At 52.6% G+C, this 27,780-nt stretch overlaps 3 protein-coding genes across 10 annotated transcripts; all 3 read right to left on the bottom strand.

Annotated features, from left to right (window-relative positions):
- Positions 1 to 8: 8 nt before the first annotated feature.
- Positions 9 to 11,043, bottom strand: GLI1 (GLI family zinc finger 1). Of its 8 annotated transcripts, none has more exons than XM_045464368.1 (13): positions 10,645 to 11,043; positions 10,282 to 10,431; positions 7,354 to 7,477; positions 7,030 to 7,122; positions 6,559 to 6,754; positions 6,206 to 6,350; positions 5,770 to 5,859; positions 5,546 to 5,683; positions 5,069 to 5,218; positions 3,823 to 3,987; positions 3,101 to 3,331; positions 2,356 to 2,623; positions 9 to 1,953 (listed from the first exon to the last, which is right to left on the bottom strand). In XM_045464368.1, exons 3-13 carry the CDS (start codon positions 7,448 to 7,450, stop codon positions 212 to 214), a joined length of 3,315 nt encoding a protein of 1,104 aa, XP_045320324.1. In that variant the 5' UTR covers positions 7,451 to 7,477; positions 10,282 to 10,431; positions 10,645 to 11,043; the 3' UTR covers positions 9 to 211. The 8 variants fall into 8 exon arrangements, with proteins under 8 accessions (XP_045320324.1, XP_045320328.1, XP_045320329.1 ...); XM_045464372.1 differs by having other exon boundaries at positions 10,210 to 10,411; XM_045464373.1 differs by having other exon boundaries at positions 7,354 to 7,498; positions 10,282 to 10,411.
- Positions 11,044 to 12,473: 1,430 nt separating this feature from the next.
- Positions 12,474 to 15,625, bottom strand: INHBE (inhibin subunit beta E). The gene is made up of 2 exons (XM_045464116.1): positions 14,490 to 15,625; positions 12,474 to 14,228 (listed from the first exon to the last, which is right to left on the bottom strand). The coding sequence occupies exons 1-2, from the start codon at positions 14,785 to 14,787 to the stop codon at positions 13,477 to 13,479; spliced, it is 1,050 nt and encodes a 349-aa protein (XP_045320072.1). The 5' UTR covers positions 14,788 to 15,625; the 3' UTR covers positions 12,474 to 13,476.
- Positions 15,626 to 17,244: 1,619 nt separating this feature from the next.
- Positions 17,245 to 27,774, bottom strand: INHBC (inhibin subunit beta C). Its single transcript, XM_045464115.1, has 2 exons — positions 27,093 to 27,774; positions 17,245 to 20,081 (listed from the first exon to the last, which is right to left on the bottom strand). Exons 1-2 carry the CDS (start codon positions 27,403 to 27,405, stop codon positions 19,333 to 19,335), a joined length of 1,062 nt encoding a protein of 353 aa, XP_045320071.1. The 5' UTR covers positions 27,406 to 27,774; the 3' UTR covers positions 17,245 to 19,332.
- Between the last annotated feature and the right edge of the window lie 6 nt (positions 27,775 to 27,780).

Here is a 27,780-nt window from a genome sequence, read left to right as displayed (position 1 = left end):
AGCAGGGCTCTTTCTGATGCAGTTCCTTTATTATCCAGAAACAGTGTCATTATCAAATTCCTCCCCCAAACACATACAGAAGATGTACAGCCCCCACCCATACCCCCCATCCCTGGGGCATCCCAGGGGCTATGGCTCCTCCTCCCTACTTCTCTGTGGGGATGGAAACCCTTCAGGAAATGGATCTGTGATTACTGGGATTCCCCACTCTTTAGGCACTAGAGTTGAGGAATTGTGTCTCCCCAGGCAGGGATCCCAGTAAGATACTCATGTTGCCCACAGCCATGTTGGCGGGCCCAGAGGGAGGTGGGGTATGTTCAGAGCTGTCCCCTTGGTCATGTGAAGGAGGAGGACTCAGCCCCTGGGCCTCATCCAGAATAGCCACAAAGTCCAGCTGAGTGTTGTCAAGGTCAAGAGAGTCCAGAGGGTTGCACACCTGCCCTTCAGGAGGAGCGTACAAGGCAGGACCCCCTCCCAGCCTGCCCACCTCGGGATGACCACAGCTGGGGTTCATGCCCCCTGCCTTGAGGGTCCCATAGCAAGTAGTCAGTGGGGGCAGAAGTCGGGGTGGTGCTGCTGCCCTATGGGAAGCCTTGTTTGCCCCCACTGCAAAATTTTCATGGCACGGTGGAGGGGTGGGATAGGAACCTGACTTGTGACTGGGCAAGTTAGGTGCAAAGCCCGGTCCATATGTGGCCAATGGGGCCTTGGCAGGACTTGGGCTAACCTGGGAACCCCCCAGAAACTTGGGACTCTGGTAGAGAGGTTCCTGGACTGGGAGATCTCCCCTGCCCCCACCCTCCCATAGCAGTTCCTGTTGAGACTGAACATAATTACACACAAGCTGAGCCTTGAGTTGTCCTGTGGAGTGAGTGGGGGAATCAAAATCCAGGCCAGACCTGGGTTCTGAAGAAAGATAATCAGAGGGTGGCTGGGTATAGGCACCTGACTGGGGATACTGGGGAGGGGGAGGCTGGGGGTAGTGGGAGAACAGAGGCTGTGGGCGAGGAGGCCCCTCACTGGGGTGGGCATTGAGGCAGGGTGCCAGTCCTGTGGAATCAGAACCCACTGGACACCCCTGTTCTGGCTTGACCTGCACTTGTCCATAATGTTCAAGACGAGGACACTGGCTGTAGACTCCAGCTGGAGCCTTGGGGCTTGGGTACAGCCCAGAGTGGGAAGGGAACTCACTCCATGGTTCAGGGGTGGGTTCAGGATAGGAGACCTGCTGGGGACAGGGGTTTGGCCCATAGTTGGTGGGTGGACCAGGCCCAAGAGGCAGGGAGCCTGGACCCCTAGCTCCATAAGGCTCAGCCACTGCCCCCTCAGGTCCCCCATATCCCAAAGTATCAGTAGGTGGGAAGTCCATATAGGGGGTTAGACCACTGCCTATCATGGAGGTCCCACCTTCTGGCTCCTCCCGCAGCCCTCTGGTGTCCATGGCAACATTCTCAGTGATGCTGGGGGGCTGTGGTGAGTAGACAGTGGTTGGGAGTTGGGGATCGAAGTTCCGTCCTCCCCCCACAGTGGGGGGTGTGTGGACACAACCCAAGCTCTTGAACCGCTGGACTCTGGCTGGGGCAGGACGGTCAACAGCCCGGGCTGGGTCACTGGCCCTGCGGGTGACCCCTACATTGGGGTTGTATCCTGGATACTCAGCTCGGCTTCTCCAGGAAGGTGCGGGAAGATTCCCCATCTGATCCAGGCTGGCTGCTGCCGTGGGTGGGGTACCACCTCCCCTGGCTGAAGCATATCTTGCCCGGAGCAGGTAGTGCTGGGCAGGCGTGAGGCCGGGCAAAGAAGATGCCCCATTCTCTGGTGGGGAGCCAGGGGGGAAAGGGGAGGCCAAGGAGGAACGGCGGCTGACAGTATAAGCTGAACTGACACTGCTGGAGCTGCTGCTGCGGCGGTCAAGAGAAAGTGGGGGCCCCAGACGGCGGGACACAGGGGTGCCTACAAGTGATAAGGAGAAAAGACGGGATGGTCAGGGAGCCCTCTGCATCTCACCCTGCCTCCCTCATGGGGACAGCCTTGTCCCGGAATCCCAGCGACAGGCTCCTTAATGCTGACCAATCAGTTCTGTCTCCTCCCATGCCCTTTCTACATCTGGGTCACCAGGGATTCAGAACCACCATGAACAGTTGTATAGGTTGCACACTGCACAGCCCTAGGCATTCACATTATAGACTTTGTATATCGCAATTACCTGATAGATGGAAGGAAGCGTCTTGAGGAAAGGGGACCTTTTCCTAATTGTACAAAGGTATATAGGGCAGCCCTGAAGGGTGAAGTCCTCCTGACTTCAGAGGAGGTCCAGATCTCAGCCCAGCAACTATTCCCACACCCAGGTCTCACCAGTATGGGTCAGGCTGGGCAGTTTGAGGCCCCGGGGTCCTACTGGTCGAAGCTGATGTAGCTGGTCCAGTCTGAGGTTCTCAAGGCGGCGAAGAGTGGACAGACCGGTGCCAGCAATGCAAGGCCCCTCATCCAAGCTGGACAGGTCCTCAGTGCTGCCCCCCGCATTTCCAGTCATTTCCACACCACTATCTGTATTAGCTGCACTGCCTGCTGGGGAGTGGTCGCTGCTGCAGGACGACTGGGCTCCAGGGCTGGGCTGTGGCTTCTGTGGGGAAAATGAGGTCTGAGGGTGGCCCCTCTCCACTTCCCCCCAGTTCCCTAAGAAGAGCCTAGACTGGAGCACAGACTGCCTGGGTTCAAATTCGCACTTAGTTCTGTGACCTTGGACAATTTGTCTATGCCTGAGTTTCATCATCTGAAAATGCGGAAAATAAGTCCCTTTATCATGAAGTTGTTGTGCGTATATGAAATTATAAACATATTACATGTGAATCATGCATGTAAACCATACATAAATTAGAGTAATATACCAAGCCCCATATAAGAGTTTGTTAAACTGATTAACTAATTACACTAAAATCTCTCAATTTGGGGTAGCCCAAGGAGCACCACTGGCACAAGAGACTAGAGGACTGTGCACAGAAGACTGATTTACAGAGGACATGGAAGAGTTGGAAGGGACTAGAAGAACGTGGGCCGGGCAGATGGGGCCTGGAGGCAGGGGTCACCCAGGCCGGCTCACCACGGTGCCCTCGGGCACGGTCAGTCTGCTCTCTTCCCTGATGGGGCCTCCATCCCGCTCCCTCTTGGGCTCCACTGTGGAAAGGGATGATGCCCTGGGCAGGGGGCCGTCTCCTCGGTGCCGCTTGGTCACATGGGCATCAGGACCGTGCACTGTCTTGACATGTTTCCGAAGTGAGCTGGGATCTGTGTAACGTTTGGTGCAGCCGGGGAGCTTACACACATACGGCTTCTGTTGAGTGGACAGTGAAGACAGCAGGCAAAGAAATCAAAGCGGGAGAGTGCAGAAGGAACGGGAAGCAGAGGTGGCATCGAGTAGGGACGAGGGCATCAGGGAGAAATGCACAACGCCCCGAGGAACTAAGGAGAGCGGGACCCTTGGAGTGAAAAACAAGAGGGTCAAGGGGAAGATTAGGAAAACTGACAGCCCAGATCCGTGAGGCCTCATAAAGTCAGGAGTTGAAGGGACCAGGTGTCTCCTCCAGTTAGAACGGGTCTATTTAGGTTGGCCCTTTGGCTGGTTAGAGGTAGGGGGTGGGGATGGTAAGTGGAAATTCTTGGTTTCAGAAAGGCCTTATCCAGGTGAATTAAGTTGTAGGGGGCAGGGGTGGGGTGGGGACTCACCTCTGTGGAACGGGTGCTGGGCTAAGGGATTTCTTACGGGGGAATCTCCCCAGTAGCTGGCTTCTCAAGTGGGGAGGGTCTTTTAGGTGGGGCATTCACCTCATTGGAGTGGGTCCGATTCTGGTGCTTGGCTCGGTCACTGGCATTGCTGAAGGCTTTACTGCAGCCCTCGTGCTCACACATGTATGGCTTCTCACCCGTGTGTGATCGCAGGTGTGTCTTCAGATTTTCAAGGCGTGAGTATGACTTCCGGCACCCCTCAAACTAGGGGATGTTGGGGTCAAAAGATAGCTCTCAGACAGAAGGACATGGAGATTAGAAGAACTGTAAACCTCAAAAGGGATGTGCATTAGAGAATATAACTCAAGATGGGAGAGCAGTTCCCAAAATTCAGGGACAAGGGCAGGCAAGAGCTGGAGAAACAAGAAGCTAGAGTCACTCTGGCTGCAGGGACACGGAGATGAGGCAATGAGCATCTCCTGGTCAAGCCGGAGCAGATCTCCCTGTACAAGGATCTGAGACTGCCTTAGGATGGGGTCTTCAGGGAGTGTATTATGTCCTTGACACAGAGCTTCTCCCTTCTCCGTTAGGTAGAGTGGTAGGCACAGTGCTGAGGGCCCAGAGTACTTTCAGGGGCCCACAAAAATGTTTTAACCTCTTTTATTCTTATTTATTTATTCGAGAAAGAAAGAGAGTATGCACACTTGGGGGGAAGGGGCAGAGGTGACAGAGAGAGAGAGAGAGAGAGAGAGAGACTCAAGCAGGCTCCATGCCCAGCAGGGTTCGATCCCACAACCATGAGACCATGATCTGAGCTGAAATCAAGAGTTGGATGCTCAACCAGCTAAGCCACCCAGGCGCCTCTAATTTCTTTTAATGAAAAAAAAATTTTTTAAGGTTTATTTATTTTTGAGAGAGAGAGAAAGGGCACAAGTCAGAGAGGGAGGGGCAGAGAGATAGGGAGACACAGAATCTGAAGCAGGCTCCAGACTCCGAGCTGTCAGCACAGAGCCCGATGCAGTGCTCGGACTCACGGACCGCTAGATCATGATCTGAGCCGCAGTCGGACGTTTAACCAACTGAGCCCCCCAGGAGCCCCTCTAATTTCTTTTAAAAGCAAGGGAAAAATAACTTTTAGGTCCAGGGAATGTCCTAATATGCAATATCAATACGTTCGTTTTTATACTAACACAGTCATAATATACAGTTTTTAAATACTTGTTTATGGACGAAGTGGCCAATGAAGGCAAAAGTGCCTAGGATCCATGAGAGTCCTATGAGCTCTGCCTTGGTGGGGAGCCCCAGTTTAGGGAGGGACCCTGAGCTTGGAAAGTGGGTGCCTCACCGTGCACTTGTGTGGCTTCTCGCCCGTGTGTCTGCGCATGTGGACCACCAGCATATACTGGGCTTTGAAGGGCCTCAGCTCCCTGGAGCAGCCCCCCCAGTGGCACACGAACTCTTTCCGCTCCCCATGGATGTGCTCACTGTTGATGTGCTGAAGGAGGAGACACAGAGGCTCTCTGAGGATCCCTTATGCCATCAAGATGCAAAACAGACCTTCCCTTGACCTCTCCATCCCACCATATTCCCCCAAGGCTTCACTTCCCAGGGGGAAGGGGCAGAGAGAACTCCAGAACCCGCCTCTCAGTTCTTCCAGAGTTTCCAAAACAAAGCTATAGCTCCTGAGTTTCTGCCTGCTGCACCAGGCACTCAACCTCTGACCTCAGGATCCTGACCTCCTGCCCTTAACCTGATTCCACAAGGTCCCACCAGAATGTCCTACAAGATCCAGCCAGCATTCCTGTTACCCCCTGGGGCTCACGTGCACCAGCTGCTCCTGGGAGTCAAATTCCTGGCTGCAGCCATCCCAGCGGCAGTCAGTCTCATACACGGATTCAGGCTCAGGCTTTTCCTCTCTCTCCAGGTCCTCCCGCCCATCCAGCATCCCCAGCAGGGGATCCTAGGGCGGAAGATATGATCCTAGGGTCACTCGGGTGACGGCTTTTGTTTAGCTCAGGCTTCAGAGGCAAAGTCAGCCCCTCTTACCTGTGTGCCTGTGGAGTTGGGGCTGGACATATCACCCTCCAAGGGCTCCTCTGGGCACTTGCTAACCATCAGGTCCAGCTCAGACTTCAGCTTCCCCAAGGGAAGAGGTGAGGGTGATGAAGGTAGAAGTGGGCAGAAGGAAGAGGGAGCCCAGCCAGGTCTTCCTGCCCTGAGTGCCCCCACCCAAGCAGCTGGAACCCCTGGGTTTAGAAGAGACTTCCTCCTCAGACTGCACTGGGATGGGCAAAAGGTGGGGGGGTCTCATTTGGAAGAGTAGGATTCAGCCCCAACATGTGAACCCCGGCAACAATACCCCTTTATTTCTCTGCTGCTGAAAACTTTTATATCCCCTGTCCTTCCTTCACCTTGCCCCATAAAGTCCACCACCACCCGCTCTGAGCTGAGGGAAACTGAGTGGCGACATGAGGACTCTCACCTGGCAAGTTGGGAGGGGTCCCCGGGACTGAGGATGCGGCATCATCCCACCCTGGGTGGGGTCATGGGGACCACAGGGCTGGACTCCGAAGGAAGGCGAGGTCCCTTTTTGGTGATTCATCTGGGGTGGGAATCCCAGAGATGGGCTGAGGAGGAGGAGGAGGAGGATAAGGAGTTACTTAGGACTGTCAGCTCAGAAAGTTGCAGGAGTTCTTGGGCTATTTGGAGTGTTTCGGAAAGATGGTATGGGAAGTGGCTGAGGCAGTTCCAGGGAAGTGCTTTGGAGGGCTTGAGGCTTTTAGTAGGGTTTGGTAGGGTCTTTAGGGGGGCCTCTTAGCCCAAGGCTATCTGCACCTCATGGTGCTGATGGAGAGGTGACCATAGGAGCCCCCGGGAGATGCACAGCGTGAGTTGATGAAGGCCACAAGGGAGCTGGGGGAGGTGCGGATAACTGTCTGCAGGTCCAGGCTGGCGTCGGACAGAGGTGAGATGGAGAGTGCCCGCTTCTTGGTCAACTTGACTGCACTTCGGGGAGGAGGAAAGAGTGCGGCTGGGGCAGGAAACAGGGAAGACAGCTATAGTAAATGGGGCGTGTGTCTCCATACACCCAACCCATGGGTCCTGATTCAAACAAAAAATGACACTTGACTCTGCTTTGCCCTACTGATGCCATCTGTGACTTCTTGATCATGCTCTGATCCCTTGCTCCGATCTCCAAGCATTTCCTCTTCCAAGTTAGAGCCCCTGCCCACCCCCCACCCACTCTTTTATTTGGGACAAGTCCCAGAGGGGCAGAAAAGGAAGAGATATTGCTTGAGGCCTCACCCTCAGTGCAGCTGTTGGTCTCCCTGGCTGGCCCATAACTGTGGGGGCCAGACATGAGGTTGGCCTGATGGCAGAAGGGCAGACCGGGCAGTCCTAGAAAAAAGAGACGGCCAGAATGAGTAATAAGAATGGGGGACACGTAAGGCCTCACGTTGAAACCCCAGGAAGAGGCCTGATCTCATATTCCAAGCCTCTACAACACGAAGCCTCAAATCTTCTTATGGATTGGAAACTGGCATGGGGTAGGAAATGGAAGAGGGACCCCTGAGGCCGACTGAGAGAGCTGCCAGTCCTCAAGACCCAGAGATTGGTATTTGCACTGACCTTCTGTCCCCATACTGGGGGCCTGACTGGGGAGGGGCCGGAGACAGCAGGGCTCGCCATAGCTACTGACTGGCGGTGGGGTCATCGAGTTGAACATGGTGTCTCAGAGGCGAGTGTGGGGACACTGCAGGAGGGGAAGGGAGATCTGCAGGTTATAAAGGCAGGAAGGAAACAGGGAAGGTCAGATAACTAAGGTATAGAACCCCAGGCAGAGTCCCTCTAAGACAACTGCCACAGGAAATCAAATTGAATCGAGCATCACGCAGACAGGGTGAGGGTAAGAAAAGAAGTCCCAAAGAGTCAGAGGCACTCTTGGGGATCTTTGTGGGAACTGAGTGGGATCTTTGCCTGGGTGGTCTATGCGAGTGCGAGTGTGTGTGTGGGGTGGTGGGGGAATGTCATGGACTAATTGAGCCTATATGAGCCTCAAGCGATTTTATACCATGGGGCCTCTATTTCTTCTTGCTGTGACAATGGGCCAGCTTTGAGGGGTGGGATGGGGGAACTCATGCTGAGCATCTAACTTCAAGCGCTGCGAAGCCCCTTTCCCTTTCCTTCATTTGTTCCAGCCCGGGGACAACCCGTCCACAATTTCTCCAGTATCCAGCAGAGGGAGCTCTCGCCACAGCCCAGACTGAGCGGCTGATTGGGGCCCGGAGGGAGCAAGGAAGATCTGCCTTTTTCTCTCTAAGACAGAAACTGTGTATAGAAGGGGATAAGGTTTCTGAGGGAAGCCTCCCGGGTCTGTTGAGTACAAAGAGTGGAAACTGGTGTTATTCTGGGGTGGTTTGAATCTGGGCACCCATCTAATTCTTTTGGTCTATTTGGGGGAAACAGGAAAGGGACTGTAAGAGAAGGCTTTGGAAGAATGAAAAAACAAAGTCACCATCCATTAGAGAAGAGTTGTGAGGGAGGAGAGGGTGCTGCTGTCCGCTCTTCTCCTCAAACTCCAGTTTTTGTTCCACCCCGGGTTTTCTGGTCTCCCGGGACTGAGGGTGGGGTGGGGCGGGGTAGGGTGGAGAACGACCGGGAGCGGGCCGGCCGGCGCGGTGGGTGATCCCGGGATGCTGGGATTTAGGGTGAGGGCGGGGTAAGATGGGGAGCGGAACCCGGACCCCAGGACCCAGCCCAAGCTCCACAGCCTGGGTTGTATGCTTCCTAACTCCTCCTTTCCCTGCGGAGAGCTGGATCCCGCATCCAAGACCTCCCAACTCGACCTTGGCACTATGTGTGTGGGGGGGGGGGGGGCACAGCTGGCTGGCAGCTGGATGGGGGGACACTTCTCCCGCCTCCTTCCTCTATGACTCACCCAGGGGAAGGAGGCGGGGTTTGCAAACGACCCCCCAAACACTAAAGAGACTCCCCCAAACGTGCCTACTCAGTCACCTTTCAGTGCCACTGCCCAGCCGCAGGGGAGTCGCGATGTAAATGGGGCAACATCCCTCTTCGCCCACGCATGCCGCAGCCCACCCACGTCTCCCCTTCACACTAGTGACAGGAAAATTTCGCCAACTTTTCCAGCTTCAGTCAAGTTTTTCTGGGGTGTGGATGAAAGCGCAGGATGGGGCAGGGAGCTCTAGGGTTCCCCTGCTGGAGCCTTGAATCATCTTCTGTGTCTCCCTATTTTCCAGAGTCCCCCTCGCACCCCCGCTCCCCAACTCCCAGGAGTAGGCCCCGCCCCCCTCCTCCCGGTCCCGCCTTCCCCGCCCCCGTGCCTCCTCGGCCCACCCAAGTCGCCGCCGCAGGCTCTGGCTGCAGACAGCTCCGCTTCCCCCGCCCGCCCCGGGAGCCCAGTCGAGCGAGCCGCGGTGGAGGGAGGGCGGGGGGAGTTGAGAGGCGGGACACATTCTTCCCTCCTCCCCCTAGTGCATCCAGAAGGCTGGTAGTGGCGCCCAGGGTGGGGGGCACTGCTGGAGAGTGGGTGTCCCAGTGGGTGGAAAAGAAAGAAGAATCCACAAACTATAGGGACAGAAAGTGACTGGGTAAATAAAATAAGGTGTGTATCGGGAAAGGGAGGGGTCAGGACACCTTGGGTTCCTGATTATCACATCTGGCTTCCCAAGGGTTAACCCCTCCAGACCCCCGGGAACCCCTGAGTGACGTCAAGGGCGGGTCTGTACCGCCTGGCTGGGGAAGCCGGGGAGCTAATGGGGGGGGGGGGGTCTCTGGGCCCCGCCCCCATAGGGAAAACCACCCTAATTCCGGCCCTTTACAACTCCCCCGGGAAATTGCCCCGCCTTCTCCTTCCACTAGACGGTAAAGACCTGTCTTATGAAGACCCCAGGTCGCCAGCCCCCAAAACCTTAACTCCCCAGTCACTATGGGATCCCCTTTCCCTAATCCTATCCCCAAAGCTAGCTGCCCAGGGCGGATTGTTTCGGGGTCACCGGGCCTGAAAGAGGCTTCAGAGCGGGGAGCAAGGGCAGGCAGGGTGGTCTGAGCCAGAGGAGGGGCCTCGGCCCCCGGCTCCCGTTCGGGAGGGGGGGGGGGTGTCCAACGGGAAACATAGGCAGGCAGTGGCCAGTGGTCCCGCCCAGTCCCAGTAGGGGTCTCCCTGCGGCTGGCCCCAGCCGTCCTGGTGGTCCTGAGGTCAGAGGGTCAAGACAAGGTCTCCTCAGCTCCTCCTTAGCACCCCGTCCACGGCCCTTGGGACTCGGGAGTCCGAATTCCTTGAGGAGTCTTTCTAGGGCCTAAACTGGACACTGGCCCCTCCAGCCCCCTTCCTAGTCGAGAAGACACTCCTTTTCCTCAGAACACATGCACCAGCAAGCACATCTGTCACAAGACAGGTCAGGGTTCAAGCCTAGCCGTCCCCCATTGGTTTTGTCGCCTCACACACACCCATCCCCACCCCACCTAGGGCTCTCTCCTTAGCTGTTCCCTCCTTTCAGAAACACTGACGTCCTCCTGCCGGCGCTCAGGACACACCTGGAGCTGCCTGTCTACCACGCAGACCTCCAGCTAGCCGTCCCTCCAGCCTCTTCATCCCAACCTCATGAAAGTGAGATGTTTCTAATATATGGGAGAGGCGGAGACAGACAAAGAGATCCACGGTTGCCTGAGACAGAGACACAGAGACTGTCAGAAGAAAAAAAAGATACAGAGAAAGGAGATACAAATGAAAAAATTCTTCAAACTTTCTATTCCTCACCCCAGGCTCTCCCACCCCCTTTTTGCCTCTGTCCCCCAGGTCTCCCTCTTCGCTGGGCAGAGTCCCTCGCAAGCAGGGCATCCCCTCGGGCCCCCTCCCCCACTGCTCCCAGGTGGTCCCCCGCCTGCCCCCCTTCTCACCTCCTTCTGGGCGCTGGGCTCGGGATGCGCGGTCCAGGGCTAGAGTCTGGGCTGGGGGGTGTGCGGTGGGGAGGGGGGGCGGACAGGGCCACGGCAGCGCAGCCTCAGTGCCACCCCCACCCCCCCTAACCTGGCCGCCAGCCCTCCCGCCGGCCCAGCCCGCCGGGCCGCGAGCCGGGACCACCCGCGAGAAGCGCAAACTTTTTTTTTCCCTTTTGCAAAAACTTTTTCTCGCTCAAGCAGCTGGCGCGCCGCCGCTCTTCCCGCTCGCCTCTCACCTCCCTTCTACTTCCCTCCCTCTTGCAGTTCTGGAAGATGAGGCGGGGTAGCTAAAAGCGAGAGAGGGGGTGCCGGGCTTATTGCACCCCCAGGACCCCCAGGATCCTCCCCCTCCCTTGAGGGACCCTATACTGCCTACCCCCCCCCCCCCCCCCCCCCGCTGAACACGCTGCTGGTGGTGGGCAATAAATCCCGGCATGGATCCTTGGATCGGCAGCCCACGAAGAGGCCCCCAACCAGAGCCTGAAAAAACTAAGAAATATATTAGGGAGGGGGGGTGGGGCAGAAGCGACGAAAGAGTCCATGTGAGAAAGATAATATTGGAGGTAGTGTCGTCGACTTTGGTGCTAAACTGAGCATTATGCCATCTTGTAGTTAATCTGCCCCCCTCACTCTTTCAATGGAACATATGAAGGGGTTGGGACAGATTTGGGGTTTGGTGCAAATGGCACTGAAACAGTTGGCTTGTTAGTGAGGGGTCTACAGAGCATAAAAAAGAGAAGCAGTGGCTGAGGATCTGGGCGCAGAGTATGCGGTTCACAAGGCTACTGAGGAACCCTGGGATGGAAGCACCGTTCCTCTGAGAACCCCCGCTCTCCCTCGTCCCGAAGTTTTGGAGACTGCGGACACCACCGCACCTCCGTGCGGCCGGCTTCCTGCGCTTCCAGGCTGTCTGCGCCCTCTGCTGGCTTTTCTGGCACATGACACTCTCTCAGAGTCTGGAAGGGGAGTAGACTGGGGGAGCTGGAGAAGTAGGAGGCTTAACAAGTCCCCCCAGCAAAGCCGTGTTAGGAGCCCAGGGAGGGGATTGTACGAGCCCTAAGAAATGCAAAGGCACACTAGAAGAGGCTGCTTGTACAGAATGGTAGTGTCTGATAGGGGAGTGCCCCGTCCCTTTGGATTTGTGTTGCCATGGTGACTGGATGCAGGGGAAGGGGCAGCTATTTTAGTCTCTCTGACCTTTCTTTATGAGAAAGGGGAGAAAACATGGTGAGGAAAAGGAGTCTCTTCCTTTCCTGTCACCCCTCAGACAGACCTCCCACATCCTAGCTCTGCTTCCAAGAACCACCTCCTGGGGCCTGCAGACTTAGTAGGTTAACTGTTCAGACTGAGGGTCAAGGGGAAAAGGTAAAACTAGGGAGAGGACTGAGGCCCTACAAATATAGGTAGGAACTGTGGGGGAACATAGCATGAGTCCTGTCTGACCCTCCCTCCCCCATATGAATTTGGCCCAGACATCAGTTATACCCAGAGGGTCAGGCAACACCAACGGTCACTGGAGAAGAAGGTAAGACCATTGGTCACCCTACATATGCTCCTGTCCCAGCCATCTGCCTTTTCTTTCAGGGAAGCTTTTTTAGAGCACACTGCTTTTTCCTCTTCACCCAGGTCTCTAGATCAGTGATTCTCAAACATTTTGATTTCAAGACCTCGATACACTTTTTTTTTTTTTTTTTAATTAGGTTCCATGCCCAATGTGGGGCTTGAACTCATGACCCAGAGATTAAGAGTCACATGCTGTACCCACTGAGAGAGCCAGGCACCCCCCATTACACTCTTAGCATTTATTGAATTTTTGTTTGTGTGGTTCATATCAATGTACTATATTAGAAATTAAACTGAAAAAAAAGTTTGTAACACAAGAGTACACAAGCACACATCCCATTAACAATGATGTCAGAAAGATGATGTAATCACATGCCACATAGCCTCTGGAAAACTCCACCGTATACTTTTAAGAAAATGAAAATAAAAAAGGCAAATAACATCTTAGTGTTATTATAAAAGTAGTTTTGACCTTGTGAACACTCCTGAAAGGGTCTCAAGGGACCTTTCAGGGGTCCCCAGACCTTACCTTGAAAACCTATCCCTTTAGACTATCACCCCAGCCCTTCTTTATGACTCATACTTGTTGGGTTTTCCCCTCATTTTTATTAGGAAAGTATAAACATTTGTCTCCCCAGTGCGTCCTGTCCCCCGCTGGGAAAAGAAAACAACAGGGAACTTCTTGGGCTCAGCACCCCTCTCTCCTGACTTCCAGTTCTGGGGCTCTCCCACACACCTCCTCTTAGCCCCTTGCCTATCTCTTTCTTGACGCTCCCTTAGAGCTCTTCCAAAGTTCCTACCCTTGGCCAGCCTGTTTCCCCTGTCCCAAGCCTGCTGGGATCTTGGTCTGCTTCTTCCTCCCCTCACTTGAGGACTTTCTCTTCTTGAGAAAGACGAAGTAATTTTTCTCTGCCTTCTCCTTCCCTCCCTCTGTCCCTCCCTCACCTCTGCCATCTTTTCATAGGGGTTAGAGTAAGCAATCATGCTTTCTGCGTAGATTCCTTTAGAGGACACACCTTCCCCATCTCCCTACACATCAACCTGGAATAGGCAAGAGTCTGGACGAGCACGTGCCCATTCAGGTCCCCTAGGGGTCAACCCAGTCATACTGCCACCCCACCCATTGGGTGGGGCTGTGGATCAGGAATCTAATGTCTCCAGCCACAGATGCCCTTTGCCTGGGAACCCCCAACTGATCTCTTTACTCCAAATCCCCAGGTCTTCTTGCTAGCTGCAGCCGCAGGCCTCCACCACCATATCTGGCACATCTGTCTTGACCACATTGCCATCGCGGTCGAGGTAGAGGAGAGAGAGGGGCCTTCGGGCAGTAGGAACACAGCAGGAAGTACCCAAGGGCCAAGGGTTGTTGGCCTTGAGGAGGCTGAAGACAGCAGAATGGAAGGAGGCAGCAATGCCCGGGCTGCCTGCCAGGTGAGGGGGGCACTGTCCACTGCAGTAATTGAGCTGGTACCCCTCCGGCTGCAGGATCCAGTCCCGCCATCCCAGTTCCCGGAAGTCTACGTAATGGTCTCGCCTGCAACATAAGGGGGTCTCGGGCTCACAGGTAGGGGTCCTCCTCCTGGTGCGGCCTGCTCCAGGCCCCTTGGGCCAGATCTTAAGCTCCAGGAAGGGCCGCTCATCTCCCGCCGTGTCCACGAGCCACTGTGGGGCAGCCGTGGCGTTGCCTCCTGGGAGTCTGCAGTCCAGCTGGAGTTTCAGGACAGCGGAAGCCTCACCCCTCAAGCCACTAGAGGGCAGAGTCAGGGCGTGCCAGCCTGGGGTTGTCATCTGGTGCTCCGCCAGGAGGGTGCGCGACTCTCGGCGCCTCCTGCCTGGGTTCCACCTGAAGGTCCTCAAGGAAAGAGTGCCGGGAAAGGTGGGGAGCACACGCAGCCAGAGGCGGGCGTGGTACAGGTGCCGGGACTGAGCTGTGGACAGGTGGAAGGTGAGCACGGAGCTGCAGGCGGAAGTGGAAGGCTCTGCCAGGGAGATGGAGAAGGGACGGAGGAATGTGAGCAGAGCTAAAGCTCTCCTCGGAGACCCCCGCAAGCCCTACCCACGGCTCTCCCTAGCACCCACCTTTAGAAGAAACTGGGGCTGTCTTGGGTCCCCCGTCCTCCGCAGCCAGTCCCCGCCCCAACTTCTCCTCCCACACCCTGCGCCGTCTGCCTTTTCCATCAGTCTCCCCGTCCTCCTCCCTCTCCCGGTCTGCTCTCTGCCTCGCTCTCTCCCTCACCCACCTGTGATGGTAGCAAAGCTGATGACCTCCTCCCCATTCACTGGAGCCACACTTCCTGGCTGCAGTCTCCGGAGGGCTCTGGTCAGCGCTGCCTGGGGTGGAGGGTGAGTTATTCTGGGACGACTGGTCAGGTGCAGCCCCTCCAAGATCTGCTGCTTGGCTAGCTCCAGGACCAGAGCACGTTCTGCTTGGGGCTCCAGTGTGGGACCTCCGCAGGAGGGACAGACAGACCCTGCCCCCTGTGCCCACACAAGTGCCCACAGCAGCACCAGCTGGCGCTGGCCATCAGGGAGCCCCATGCTCCTGGTGAATGGCCCTGGGCTGGGTCAGGAGCCTTGGATGGCAGTTGCTCCTTCTGTTGATCTGATTGCGTGGAGGCCAATGAGGGCGCAGCAGAGGCAGACAGCGGTGCCACACCTACCCTTGGCCAAGGGTAGAGCCACCTGTCTTCTCTTTCCTGGGACTCAGGAAGGCAGTAGGTGGCTGGTCCTATGGGTAGCTGAGTTTAGCGTAGTCTGCAGGTTTGACCCTCACAGCTCATGGCTGGTTACTGACTGGGGCCTCTTTAGAGCCGCAACCTGGGGCTCCCTCACCTAGTGGTCAGCCAGCAGACCTACCCTCTGAGCCCCAGGATTGGCCAGCTGTGCTGCCCATCAGGTCCTTGCAGGGGAGGGGGTGGAGGTCCCCCCCACCCCGCCCCAGCTCAGGTTTCACCATCTGGCCCTGGTCACTGAGTTTGAGGTGGGGTAGGGGGGTGGGGGGGCAATGTGGACACGCATGATGCAAGAAAGAGAATGATTTCACATGCTCAGTCCCCAAGGTCTGGGGCTCAGGGGAGGGACTCCATACGAGCTAGGTGGGGAGGGCGATTTTCCCCATACCTCTAGTCTTTCTAGCTTGCCCGGCCACCTCTGCTGCAACAGTTTTCATCAGACAGCTGTGAGTTCTGATGGTCATTTCTCCAGGATCTCTGGGCCAGAAGGAGAACTCTGGCCTCTATTTCTAGCAACAGGGTTGGGACAGCAAGGAGAGGTTGTGGGTGGGAGAGGAGCGGAGTCCTCCTGCCCAGGCCAAGGTGGCAGTGCCACGGGGCACGGAAGTCACCTCCTGACCCTGCCTATGCTGGCCGCCCAGAGTCCAGTTGGACTGGAGCACAATGTGGAGGAGGGCTGGAGCACGGAGGGGGGTTGGGGGGGAGGGCATGTCGCTACGATGTCTGAGGAACCAGAGAGGTACGGGTGGTGGTGATGCAATCTTAGAGCAGGGCAGAGTCCATCAAGGCTGGCAGAAGGGCATGGGACTTGGGAGGGCCCATACCCAGCTGCTGGTTCTCTTTAAGGGGACTGTGAGAGTTGCCTAAATTTAGGACATCCTGGAAGTGGTGCCAGGCCTCTGTGAGCGGGGACAGGAAGTGGGAGCTTTACGGACTTTTAAGAGCAAAGCAAGATGATTGCAGCAACCTCAGTTCCAATCCCAGCCCTCCTTACCATGCTTCCTCACTGAGTGGAAGGGCCATGGCCCCTCCACCTTCAACTTAGGGTTGACTTCATGCTAGCCTTTCTCTCCGTGTCCCTGGTTTCTTCAAGAAGCTAGAAAGCAAGAAGTGTGATTGGGAAATGTGCCCCTACTCCATTTGATTAATCTCCCCTCTCTTTAGCCAGTGGGGGCTGTCAAGGGACTATTAGACCTGGCACCAGGGGAAGAAAAGTGGTGCTTTGGGGGCTGGGCCTCAGTACCGCCGGTGTCCACCATGTGGCAGTGTGGCGCCACTGGACCGCAGCTGGCTTAGCGTTGACCAGCTTCCCAGGGAATGGGCTGTTCTCAGAAGTGGGGAGATGCAGACGCTTCCCAACCTCTCATTCTGGGGACTCTGTCTCTCCTACAGCAGACAGAGAGGCTGGTCCGGTGCTCTCCCCTCTCTCCACTGCCAGAGAGCAGAAGCTGTCGTCAGGCCCCACGTCGCCGCTACCTTTGGTTTTAGACCTCGTCATATTGACACGTGGCAATGGAGCTTGGCGACGGGTGCCAGGCTCTTCCTAGAAACCCAGGGCACTGTGTGGTGGGGAGGGGGAGAGGGGACAGTGAGATGAGACTCTGAGACTCTCCTCTCCTCCCTACGTGTCTCCCTGGGTCAAAACATATTCAAACCCCTCTGTCCAGTTCTCTCCCCGGCTCTCAGCAACTTCTCTGTTGGTTGAGGATGATGAGAGTGACAGCCCTCTGCTCCTAGGGTCTGGAACACGGAACTGCGAAGAAGATTCTGACTATGCTTGGTGTCTCAGAGGGCTTACCTGTGGGTGCCAGGAGACAGAGTCAAGGGAAGCAGAACAAAGTGGCAGCCGACCCTACTTCTCCCCGACCCTCTCTATCAGGTGCCCCCAATTTTCAGCTCTTCCTACCCTCTTGCTGCTGTGCCTGGCCTGGCCCTACCTCCCCACTGACACTTACGTCAGAACCCAGCTATAAATATGCTCTTAGCATCTTAGTCACTTTCCCCAAGAAGTGCTCCCAGGTTATAAATACCCCAGCCATCTGCCTCACAGGCCCGCCCTACCACCAACCTGGTTGGGTGCTGGGGAGGGACAGGCTTGGGGGTGGGTAAGGAAGTAGAAGCCGGAGTGATTATCTTGCCCAAATGAGAAAAACCCAACTCAGTCTGGAGTTAGGGGCCAAGAGGCTCCGGAAGAAAAGGTTCGGAAGAAAACAGACCCACCCTTTTCCCTTTTCCCAAAAGGCAGAGCCAAAAAGAAAGAGAGTAATACTGATGCCGTGTTTATTTTAAAATTTGTTATGTTGTTCATCATGGGTTTGGGGGCATTCATTTTGGTGTTTTAAAAATATTCCATTAAGATATTATTTATCTTAATTGATGAATTTCTTGGCATCCCCTTACAATTTTGCCCCCCCCCCCCCAAGTGAGTGCCTTGCTTCATCTCACCTTTGTCTTGCCCCTGGAGACTGAAGGTGTAGTTGGAGGGAGAGAGGTTAGATCACAGTGGCTTGTAGGGAGGGGACACGCTGTGGAAGGGGGGGAAAGAGGCACAGAAGACTTCCTTAGATGTTGTCCTTAGATGAAGATCTCCTCAAGGCAAAGGTGGCAGAGCTTCCGTGGGTTGCTCAGGAAGCCCCAAGGCTCAGATTTGCAGGGCCCTAAGGACGTCCCTTTCAGGCTATCTCTTCTAGGCTTCCTATTCCAGGGACCTCAGACCCTGGGAGGAGGGGGTTATAAGCTGAGCAAACACAGACATCACATTACCCAAAGGACACATGGGTTTTGCGCAAACTCGGCCTTGGGCTGCAGACAATATCGACCCCATGGTTCAGGGCTGTCCAGCCAAAGGGAGGGGATGATGGGGAAAGAAGGGCAAAGGTCTAGAGAGGACCCCGTCTCAGAGCAAATACCTCCCTGTCCTCATTCCGTGCCTTCGTTTTACTCTCCCTGTCCCATGCGAGTGGCCCTTGGCCAGTTCCAGCTTCCAAGCACGTCTCCTGGATGGAGCCCTTGGGTTCAGTGAGGGAGGGCAGCCAGCTCTGAGCCGTGCCTCTGCCTCCCACCACAGAAGGGCTCACAGGTTGTCAGCCTGGTTGCTGAGTGAGCAGTGATCTGTCTCATCTCTCGGAGTGAGGATAGAGAGAGGAGAAGAGCAGGTAAAACCTAAGTCTTTATCGGCACTGAGACCAGCAAAGGTGGTTCTGGGAGGGGGGGAGGAGGGGGCCTAAGAAAGAAGACAAGGCAGCCTGGGGAAGGAAGAGGCATGAAGCACGGGATAGACGCAACAGCTCAGCCCTGAGGAGCCTGTGTGTGAGAGAGAGTAGAAGTGCACAAGGCAGGCAAACTCTGTGTCATCCTTGGTGTCAGCCAGGGTCTCAGCAGGAGACAAAAGAACAATTCAGCTGTCTGCGTTTGTATCACGAAGGAGACTTAATAAAGAACTTATTTACAGAGGCAAGGTTAAGGGAACCAAGGAGGGATGTTGAAGCTCCCCGGGACTAGCAAGCCCCTAGTGCAGAAGCAGTGATATCAGAATCCAGGCAGAGCTGGGGCCAGTGGCGAGCCAGACAGGAGTTGTAGGGACAGGCTGCAGCCACAGTCACACAGATCCATGGCAACTAGAAAGAGGGAACAGGAGTAAGAAATACCCTGGCCTCTATCACCTCCTATCCTTTGATCTCCTGCTTGTGTCTCCCCTTAGTCAAATTCAGCAGGAAGCCAGAGGCCAAAGGAGCTCAGGTGAGTCAGCCCCTAAGGTCATAGAACAGGGAAAAGAATGGGTAAGGATGTGCCAAGAGAGCCTTAGCAGCCCAGCAAGGCAAATAAGAAAGGGGCTCAAGATACAGAGAAGAGTAAACCTCACTTTGGAAAACAGTGATCTAATCCCCAGTGAATCCAAGGAAGGGGCTCTCTGGTAATCCAGAAAATCGGGGAAGAGGCTTGGTCAGCTCATCCTGGAGTGACAGCCATCAAGCGGGAAGAGGGGGAAGCATTGTGGATTATGGGATGGATTAAGGGTAGGCTACGGATATCTCTGCCTAGGAACTAGATGTCACTGCCAATGGCTGCAGGTGGATCAGAGGCCCTGGGGTGGCAGTTGAGCCTGTGGGGCTTGCTGGATAGACTAAGCTTGAGGAGAGAGACTGGTGGTCATGAAGATGGTACGGTGACTCTCTTTGGATGAAGATCTCCTCAAGTCACAGTTGGCATAATTTCCATCAGTTGCTCAGGAAGAGGGAGCCCTCCTTCTGGACAGAGACAGTAATGGGGCCATCTCTTCCTCTCAAGGAAGGGTACTTCCGGGAGGGCATGCTTGCCTACCCCACCTTGGGCTGTCCATACCACGCACGGACTAACTGCACCCACAGGCCTCTACCACCATGTCAGGTATGTCAGTCTTGACAATGTTGCTGTCCCTGTCATAGTAGAGCAGAGATAGGGGGCGCCGGGCCGTGGGCACACAGCATGAACCCCCTCCGGCGGTGCCTGCCGCTGTGTTGGCCTTGAGAAGATTGAGCACCGCAGTGTGAAAGGAGGCAGCAATGCCAGGCATGCCTGCCACATGCAGTGGGCACTGCCCTGTGCAGAAGTTCATTGCATAGCCCTCAGGCTGGATGATCCAGTCGTGCCAGCCAATCTCACGGAAGTCCACAAAGAACTCTCGTCGGCAGCACATCCTTGACCCACCCTGGCAGTCGATGCCTCGCCGGTGAAGCCGGTGCTTGCCCCCAACTTTCACCTTGGCTGCCACAAAAGGTCTGTGGGCAGCCCCACCCAGTATGACCAAGCTCTGGGCTCCTTGGCCTTCAGGTACCAGCTCCAGGGTCAAGTGCCCTTGGCTGAAGGCAGCCTGAGCTTCAGGCCCCAAGAAGAGCCGGTGCCAGCCACTGGCATCCACCTCCAGCAGTTGCTGAGTGGCCCAGGTGAGGTTGGTGTCATGTGAACCTGGCACAAGGATCCTCAGCTTCAAAGGTAAGGTGATGGTATTGGGAGGGAGCTGTACAAAGAACATGACGCTGGCCTGCTGGATCTCCATGGCACTAGCAGTTCTATCAGAGGAGAAGTGGAAGTCCAGACGAGTCTGGTTGATGTTGGAAAAGCCTGCGGACACAAGAACCCCCAGTCACTATGGTCTTCTGAGTGTCAGTTCTACCTCTTTACTCTCAGCATGCTTGAACTCCCTGCAGCACTTGGCATTGTTGACCACCTCTTCTTTATTGAAAATCTTTTCTCTCTTGGCTTCTATGACACAACTCTTATGAGTCTTCCTTGATTTTCTTTGCTGGCTTTTTTTTTTCTCTGACCATCTGTTCAATGCAAGAGTTCTCCATAGTTCGTCTTTGACCTTCACTTCCTTTTACTCTACACTGAAGAGAGTTCTTACCCACATTCATGGTCAGCCAACACAATTTTTATGCTGGTGAGTCTCATATCTGGATGTCTAGTCTAGACCATTTTGCACCTCTGGACTAGATATATGGACTTGGGAATCAACGGAGTGCCTGGATGGCTCAGTCAGTTGAGCATCCAACTTGGCTCAGGTCATGATCTAATGGTTCATGGGTTTGAGCCGCACATCGGGCTCTCTGCTGTCAGTGTGGAGCCTGCTTTGGATCCTCTGTCTCCCTCTCTCTCTCTCCTCCCCACTTTCTCTCTCTAGAGCTCTCTCTCTCAAAAAAAAAAAAAAAAAAAAAGATTTGGGAATCAACAACCTTCAGGTTTAAACTTCTAACTGCTTAATTTTGCCACATGAATGTCCTGCCAGCACATTAAAATAAAAATTTTCCCAAATGGAAATCACTCTTTTCCTTCCTATACACCCTTTCTGTTCTTAGAATTGGTGGCACCACCACCCTCCTTATCACCTCTAGAAACCATATCCAGTCCCTCACCACAATGATTCTATGTATTTCTTCCTATCGCTATTACTCTTGTCCAATTTTCTTTCTTCATCCCTTACCTGACCTCCTGGAACACCTTAATTGGGTTTCTATTCCCTCCACTCCACTGAAACTGCTCTTGTCAGGATCACCAACACTTTCTACACTGCCAAATCCAATGGTTTCATCTCTTTATATTCATCTTATTTGACCTTTAAGCAGTGTTTGACACACTTAATCATTCCCTCCCTCTTGAAATATTTCCTTCTCTTGGTTTTTGCGACTCTGGCCACTCTATCTTGGTCTCTTACTGACAGCTCCTCTTCCTCTCCCTGACCTCTCAATGTTGAAGGTCCTGAGCTCTCTTCTCTATCTATATTCTTTCCCAGAATGATCTCATCAATTCCCATGGCTTTCTATTCCATCTGTATGCTGATGACTCCCAAATATATATCCCTGGCCCTGACCTCTCCCTGATCCTCAGGTTTGTATATCCAGCTGCTGATCTGATATTCTATTTGGATATCCAATGATATCTCAAACTCTTCATGTTCAAAGATAAACTCTAGATTTATCCCACCCCAACCCAAACCTATTCCTTCTCCAATCTTATTCCCTATAAATGCATCGCTTGAGGCAAAACCTTGATTGCCCTCATCCCCTACTTTAAAACTATCTGCAATATCTGACAGCTCCACCTCCAATTCATAATATAATTGCACTCATCCCCATCTCCTCTACTACATATTAGTTCAACCCACCATCATTTTTCTCTTGAATTATGGCAATAGCTTCCCAGATGGTCCACTCTTGTCCCCCAAATCATTCTCCATATATCAGCCAGCGTGCATTTTATTACATAAATGGGATGATCTCCTTAGCTTAAGGACCCTTCAAAGGCTTCCCATTGCTATTTGAATAAACTAAACCTCTTAGCACAAAAAAACTTGTATGATTAGGCACTCTGCCATTTAACGACTATATTCTACCTATACTGTCTCTTTTCTGTTCCATGAACTCACCAAACATGGATTCACCTCATGGTCTCAGCACGTGCTGTTTCCTCTGTCTGGACTGTCTTTCCAAGATCTCTGAAGGACTGGCTTCTTTTTGGCATTTAGCTCAAACGTCTCCTTCTCAGAGAGGCTTTTCCGACTAACATATCTAAAGCAGCCTTCAACAATATGACCATTTCTCTAATACATCGTCCTGCTTAACTGTCTTTATAGCTACTACCACTCTCTGTAGTCATTTTTGTTTTTTGTTCATATGTTTACTATGTACTTCTCCTCCTCTTCTCTCCTCCTCCCTGCCCCGCCATCTAGAATGTAAACTCCATGAAGGTGGAGATTGTGCCTGTACGGTTCACCATTCTCTGTAGTATCTAGTACATAATAGGCACTCAAAACATGATTGTTAAATGAAAATAAAGTTCAACTAGGCTTCGTGTGAATTGGAAAGTCAGGAATAAGGTTGTTCTCGACAGCTCTCAAAGCCAACATGACATCTCTCATCTCCATCTCTCTAAGTAAGACTACTCCATTCCTCTCTCCCTGTGGATCTACTTCTCCTTCGTCAGTTTCCTCAGGTCCTAAAATGGTGGCCCCAGCTCCCGAGTCTACAGAATCTTTTATTCAGCTCCTCTTAGCTAAGAGACATGATCTTCTAGTGTGCCCCAATTCCCAAATCCTAGATGAAGAGTCTGAGGGGCTCAACTAATCTCACTATGTCACTAAGCACCCTCCCATTAAAATCTCTTAATTTACCCTAGTTAAAGCAGGCAGACACATAACAAGTAGGGGCTATGGTAGGCTATTACAGTTGGCCCCCAATGAACAACACCTCCCAAAATTCATGGCTTGGTGCAGTTTCTTTCCACATTAAGTCTGGGCATGGCTGTGTGACCTGATTTGGCCAATGAGACATAGGCAAGGACACAGTTCAAGCAGAAACTTGGTAAGTGCTTACACAATGATGTTTTGCCCTTTTGGAGGCCAGCCACCAGGCTTTAAAGAAACTTGGGCTAGACTACTCAATAATGAGAGACTTTGAGGATCAGACACCATCTTAGATGTTCCTGTCCCATCCGAGCTCCTAACTGAATGCAGTTGCTTCAGTGACCTTACCTACTCCTCAAATGGAGATGAAGAGCTGTCCAGATAAGCCCAGTCAAACCACACGATCATCAGCAATGTTGACTTTTTTGGTTTAAGCCTCTATGTTTGGGCTGATTAGTTGTATTAAGAGGTAACTGAAACAGAAATTTGTTACAGAAGTAGGGTGCTCCATAACAAAGACCCAAAATATATAGCGTTGGCTTTGGGACTGGGTGGCAGGGAGACGTTGGGAGGATGGTGAGGAGACTGTTAGCAAAGGTAGGAAGAACAGTGAGGAAATTGCCACTGGAAGCTGGAGAAAGGGGAACCTGTGTTATGTATTGGCTATCATCTGTGGTAACTTGGAAGCTAGAAATGGTATCTAACAAAGTTGTGAATTTAGCTAAAGATATTTCCAGGCAGAATGCTGGAAGTGCCAATTGGCTTATTTTAGCTGCCTATGAGAAGGCATTTCAGGAGTGACATGAACTAAAAAAGGAACTGTTCAATTTTCAAGCAGAATTTAGAGAAAATATTTCCAACAGGACTTGCTAGATTGAACAATAAGATATTTTTCCATTCCTCACCTCTCTGTCTGGCAAAAGGTTCTCAAAGTAAGAAATGGTCTCAGGGTAAAAATCAAATCCAGGGCATTGCCAGCAAAACATGGTCTCCGAGTGAAGATCAAAACATTTAAAAAAGGGTCAGCTGTAAGAGCCTTTGTTAAGATCTAACACCTTTGTTAAAATCTAAAATTTAAGATGATGTTCTGTAGATCCTCTTAACTAGACAAAAGGGCTTCGAAGGATCTTGAGTGTCGACCCACAATATCCCGCCTTGTAACCTAAAGAGGGGTCTGTCTTGATAAAGCTGAGTGTCTTTTGTCTAATCGAGTAGACTACAATTCATTATTTAGAAGACTCACAGGGTTTTACAGATAATTTTAGTAGTGAAAGCAGCACCAGTTTGGACTAAAAGGGACAGAGATGATTCAAAATGAAAAGATGTCTCTGGGCCCCCAACTTCTTTGGGCAGGAAGCAGGCTGAGAAAACTTCTCAGCTGCAGACACAGGTCATTTCCTATGTAAAAGGAAAGACATCTCAGAGGGTGGAGCCAAGGGCTGAGACAGTAGATCGAGAAGCCAAGGAGAGCACTGATGGGCTCTCCTTAAGAGGAGAGGAAATTCTTAGCAAGGAGCAAGACCCAGCCCTAACTAAGAGAATTCTGGATTTGGGGTAGACTGAGATATGTGCCTGGCTGGATATCAGAACGTTCATGGATCAGTGACTGTTCTGTGTCCCCCACTCCCCTGTCTCCCATATTGAAGAGGAGTATCTATTATGGTTATCCTGTCCCTGTGTCAGCATTGCATGTTAGGTGTGTGGCAGGCAGATAACTTGTATTTTAGGTCACAGGCAGTGGTGTGCTGGTAAATGTTTGACAACTGGATTCCGGAGGGAACTAAGCCCTGATTTGTAATGTTTGCCGATTTCTGTGGTATAAATTCTCCCACCACGGCTGATTTCAGACTATTAACATGACAACCCTAGATGCGGAGTTGGGAGATGTTTGTAATTTGTTCTCACGAGCCAGTAGGAGGCAGTTCCAGGACATCTCTGAACTCCCCTACTCCAGTTTCTCCAGAGCCCCAAGCTCTCTCTTCCTATCTCCACCAAGAGCAACACTCAGATCTTGCTTTCATACTGTAGTGTAGATGATAGCTTAAATTGGAATAAAAACTTCAAGCTAACATATTGAAATGAAAAAGGTAGAACCCAGGTATCAGTCATTCTCACTTCCAAATGTCATCTCAGATCAGGCCCCCTTGGGCCTGAATGTTGTACTCATTCATTGATTAGCAAATATGTGGAAAGTATATAGACTTTGAAGTCAGAGAGAACCGTGTTTGAATTCTGCCCCTTGCAAACTGTATGACCTTGGCCATGTAAATGATCTTCTTTGAGTGTCAGTTCTGCTTTCAGAAGATGGAAATAATAAAGTCTACTTTAAATGACATGAGGCAGGCACACTAAATACCTGGTAGCTGACATTATTATCACAATGTTGCCAGGAACTGGTGTCAGGGATACAGAGGTAAAACAAACAAACAAACAAAACAAAACACAACACCAAACAGGATCTTGGTGTTCAAGGGAGCCATGGTTCGTTGTTATCTGTCTACCTTGTGCTCATCCACTCTGAGCTACTTTCCAACTCCAAATGCAGTTTACTCCTTCAGACTTTTACTCTCCATTTACTGTGTTTACCATTCTCTACCCATTGAAGTCAAACTTATTCTACAATGCCAGTCCATTTGCAATCTTCTTTTGAAAGCCATTCCTCTCTCGCTAGGACCCAATGAATAACCCCTGCCCCAGCAAGCTCTGTGCCCTCCTCTAGCATTATTTCATTCTGCCTTACTTTCTAATTAATTTATTCCCAGCAGCAACTAAACCCGTCATGCACAGGAGCTGAGTTTTCGATTTCTTGCTCTTTCCCACCTTAACCTTCTAAGAACATTACCTGTGTTACTTCATTTAATTCTCGCAACTATCCTCTCATTATCCCCATTTTATACGTGAGAAAACTATTAACAACCGAGGTCACAGAGTAATAAGCAGCAGAGCAGGGATTTGAACCCAGGTTTATCTGGCTCCAGTTTGTGTTCTTAATCACAGGCAGAAATCCCCTTTTGAATTAGAATAGGGTCTTATGCACCACTGATGATTCTACACTGTGGTCAAGCTGACTTATAGCATGGTTTGGTTGTTTAACGCAACCAATGTTTATTGGTCATCTACTGTGTTCATGAGAGGCAGAGTAGTGTGGTGGTCAAGGTCATGGGTTCCAGAGCTAGGCTGTCTGGCTCCACCACTTACCAGTCATAAGACCTTGAGAAGTTACTCAACCTCTTTTTTTTTTTTTTTTTTTTTTTTAAAGTAAGCTCTACACCCAACGTGGGGCTCAAACTCATGACCCTGAGATCAAGAGTCGCATGTTCTACGGACTGAGCCAGCCAGGTGCCCCAATTACTCAACATCTTTGTGCTTCAGTTTCAGTATCTTTAAAATGAGGATAACAGTAGTACTTGCCTCACTGGGTTGTTGTGAGGATCTTAAGGAGTCAGTGTGTGTAAAAGGCTTAGAATCAAGTAAACATCATACAAGTGTTAGTTATTTCTACTATACGCTACCTTCTGGTGATAACGCGAAGAATAAATGACAGTTCTTGATCTCAAGGGATTGACATTTATGGGAAGACAGACTTCACAGAAAACCTGGAAACAGGCAATTCCACACAGAGTTCAGGTTCAGGGTGAGGGTATGGGAACCACGGGAGAGGAAGCCCATCACCTTCAGGTCAGGGTGGGTTTTTGAGGATGAGAGCGCTGGGTCTTGAAGGGACAGGGGAGTAGGTGCTGACCAGGGGAAAGGGGCCAGGAGTGGGCAGGATCTTCCAGACCTCAGAAAGAGCTTGCAAGAGGCTCAGAGGCCAAAGACATCACTTTGTGTTCTGTTTCTAGGGTCCTGTCTCCAAATTCTCAACCTTCTCTCTAACTACGCACTAAATTCTCCAATTCCTCTTCCCTCTCTGGGGGTAACCCTCCTTTCTCCTCTATCTTTTACCCACCTTTCTGAATCCCATTTTGACCCTGTTCTGATGTGAGGACCCAAGGTATTAAGACGAGAGAACAGGTGTAGGTTGGAGGGGTATTGTAGTCCCAGTGTTCTACTGTGTCCCTTTTTACTAAAATGAGGCATCTGGGGGATGGGGAGAACAGAGAAAGGACAGACTCCCCAGATCCCAGCCTCAGGGGCCAGGCCGAGGAAGTAGATTAGCTCACACCACAGCCTGTGGAAGTTTGTGGGAGCCAGAGGACATGCAGACAGGCGGTCCCCAAAGAAGTGAATTCTACCCACTTCCCAGCTGCCCATTGGTGAAGTCTAAATAAGAGAGAGCAGGAGGTAGGGTGGGGAGGGTGAGGGGTGAGAGCCTGGGATTAGGAGATTATAGGCCATGGGAAGCAAGAGTGGGATGGTTTGGGGGAGGGGGACAGGGGTTAGGCTGGGAGGAGACGTTTCCTTTCCCTGAGAGGTCAGGTGGTTTGGGGAAGATCTATAGCATAGGAACCCACCTGTGTCGGCAAAGCTGATGATCTCATATTCCTGTTCCCTGTCAGCCTCCAGAAGTGTCCCCTGGGGGGGCCCATGGAGGTGCTGTAGCACAGTCCTCAGAGCAGCTCTGGACACAGGCCGGCTCAGTGTTGGGCGCTGGCTGAGGCGTAGCTTGTCCAAGATGCTTCTCTTGGCCAGGTCAAGAAGCAGCTCCCGCTGGCGATCCAAGTCCAAGGCGGGTCCTCCACATGCCAGACACTGACTGTCAGCTCTGGGAATGGCCGCTGTAGCCGGAGCCAGGAGGAGGAAGGCCAGGAGCAATGAGGAGATCATTGCTGGGGGAGGGCCTCTTTGAGTGATACAGCTGAGGCAGAGCTATAAAACCAGGGCTCAGGGTCTCAACAGCTGTGGTCTCAACTCCAACCTGGCCACCGGGGGCCCTGGAAGGAGAGTGTGTCCAGCTGGCATGACTCCTTGTTGCAGGGGATACAGCAGCCAAACATCTGACTTGGGAGATGAAGCCAGTTACAGGTAGAACTTGGCAGGAGCCTCGAACACATAGTCAGTGAAAGTACAGAGTGGGGGATGTGAGGGGAGGTTGGTTTGTTTGGGGAAAGAAATGTCCCCGGGCCAATGTTGGGAGGCAGTGGGTTACCCAAGTAAGCTGCCAGGCCTGGGGACAAAGGTTACAGATGAAATTCCTCTTCA

This window comes from Leopardus geoffroyi, chromosome B4 (assembly GCF_018350155.1).
Source record: "Leopardus geoffroyi isolate Oge1 chromosome B4, O.geoffroyi_Oge1_pat1.0, whole genome shotgun sequence".
Taxonomy (NCBI): Eukaryota; Metazoa; Chordata; class Mammalia; order Carnivora; family Felidae; genus Leopardus; species Leopardus geoffroyi.
This window is presented reverse-complemented; position numbering and strand designations above follow the sequence as displayed.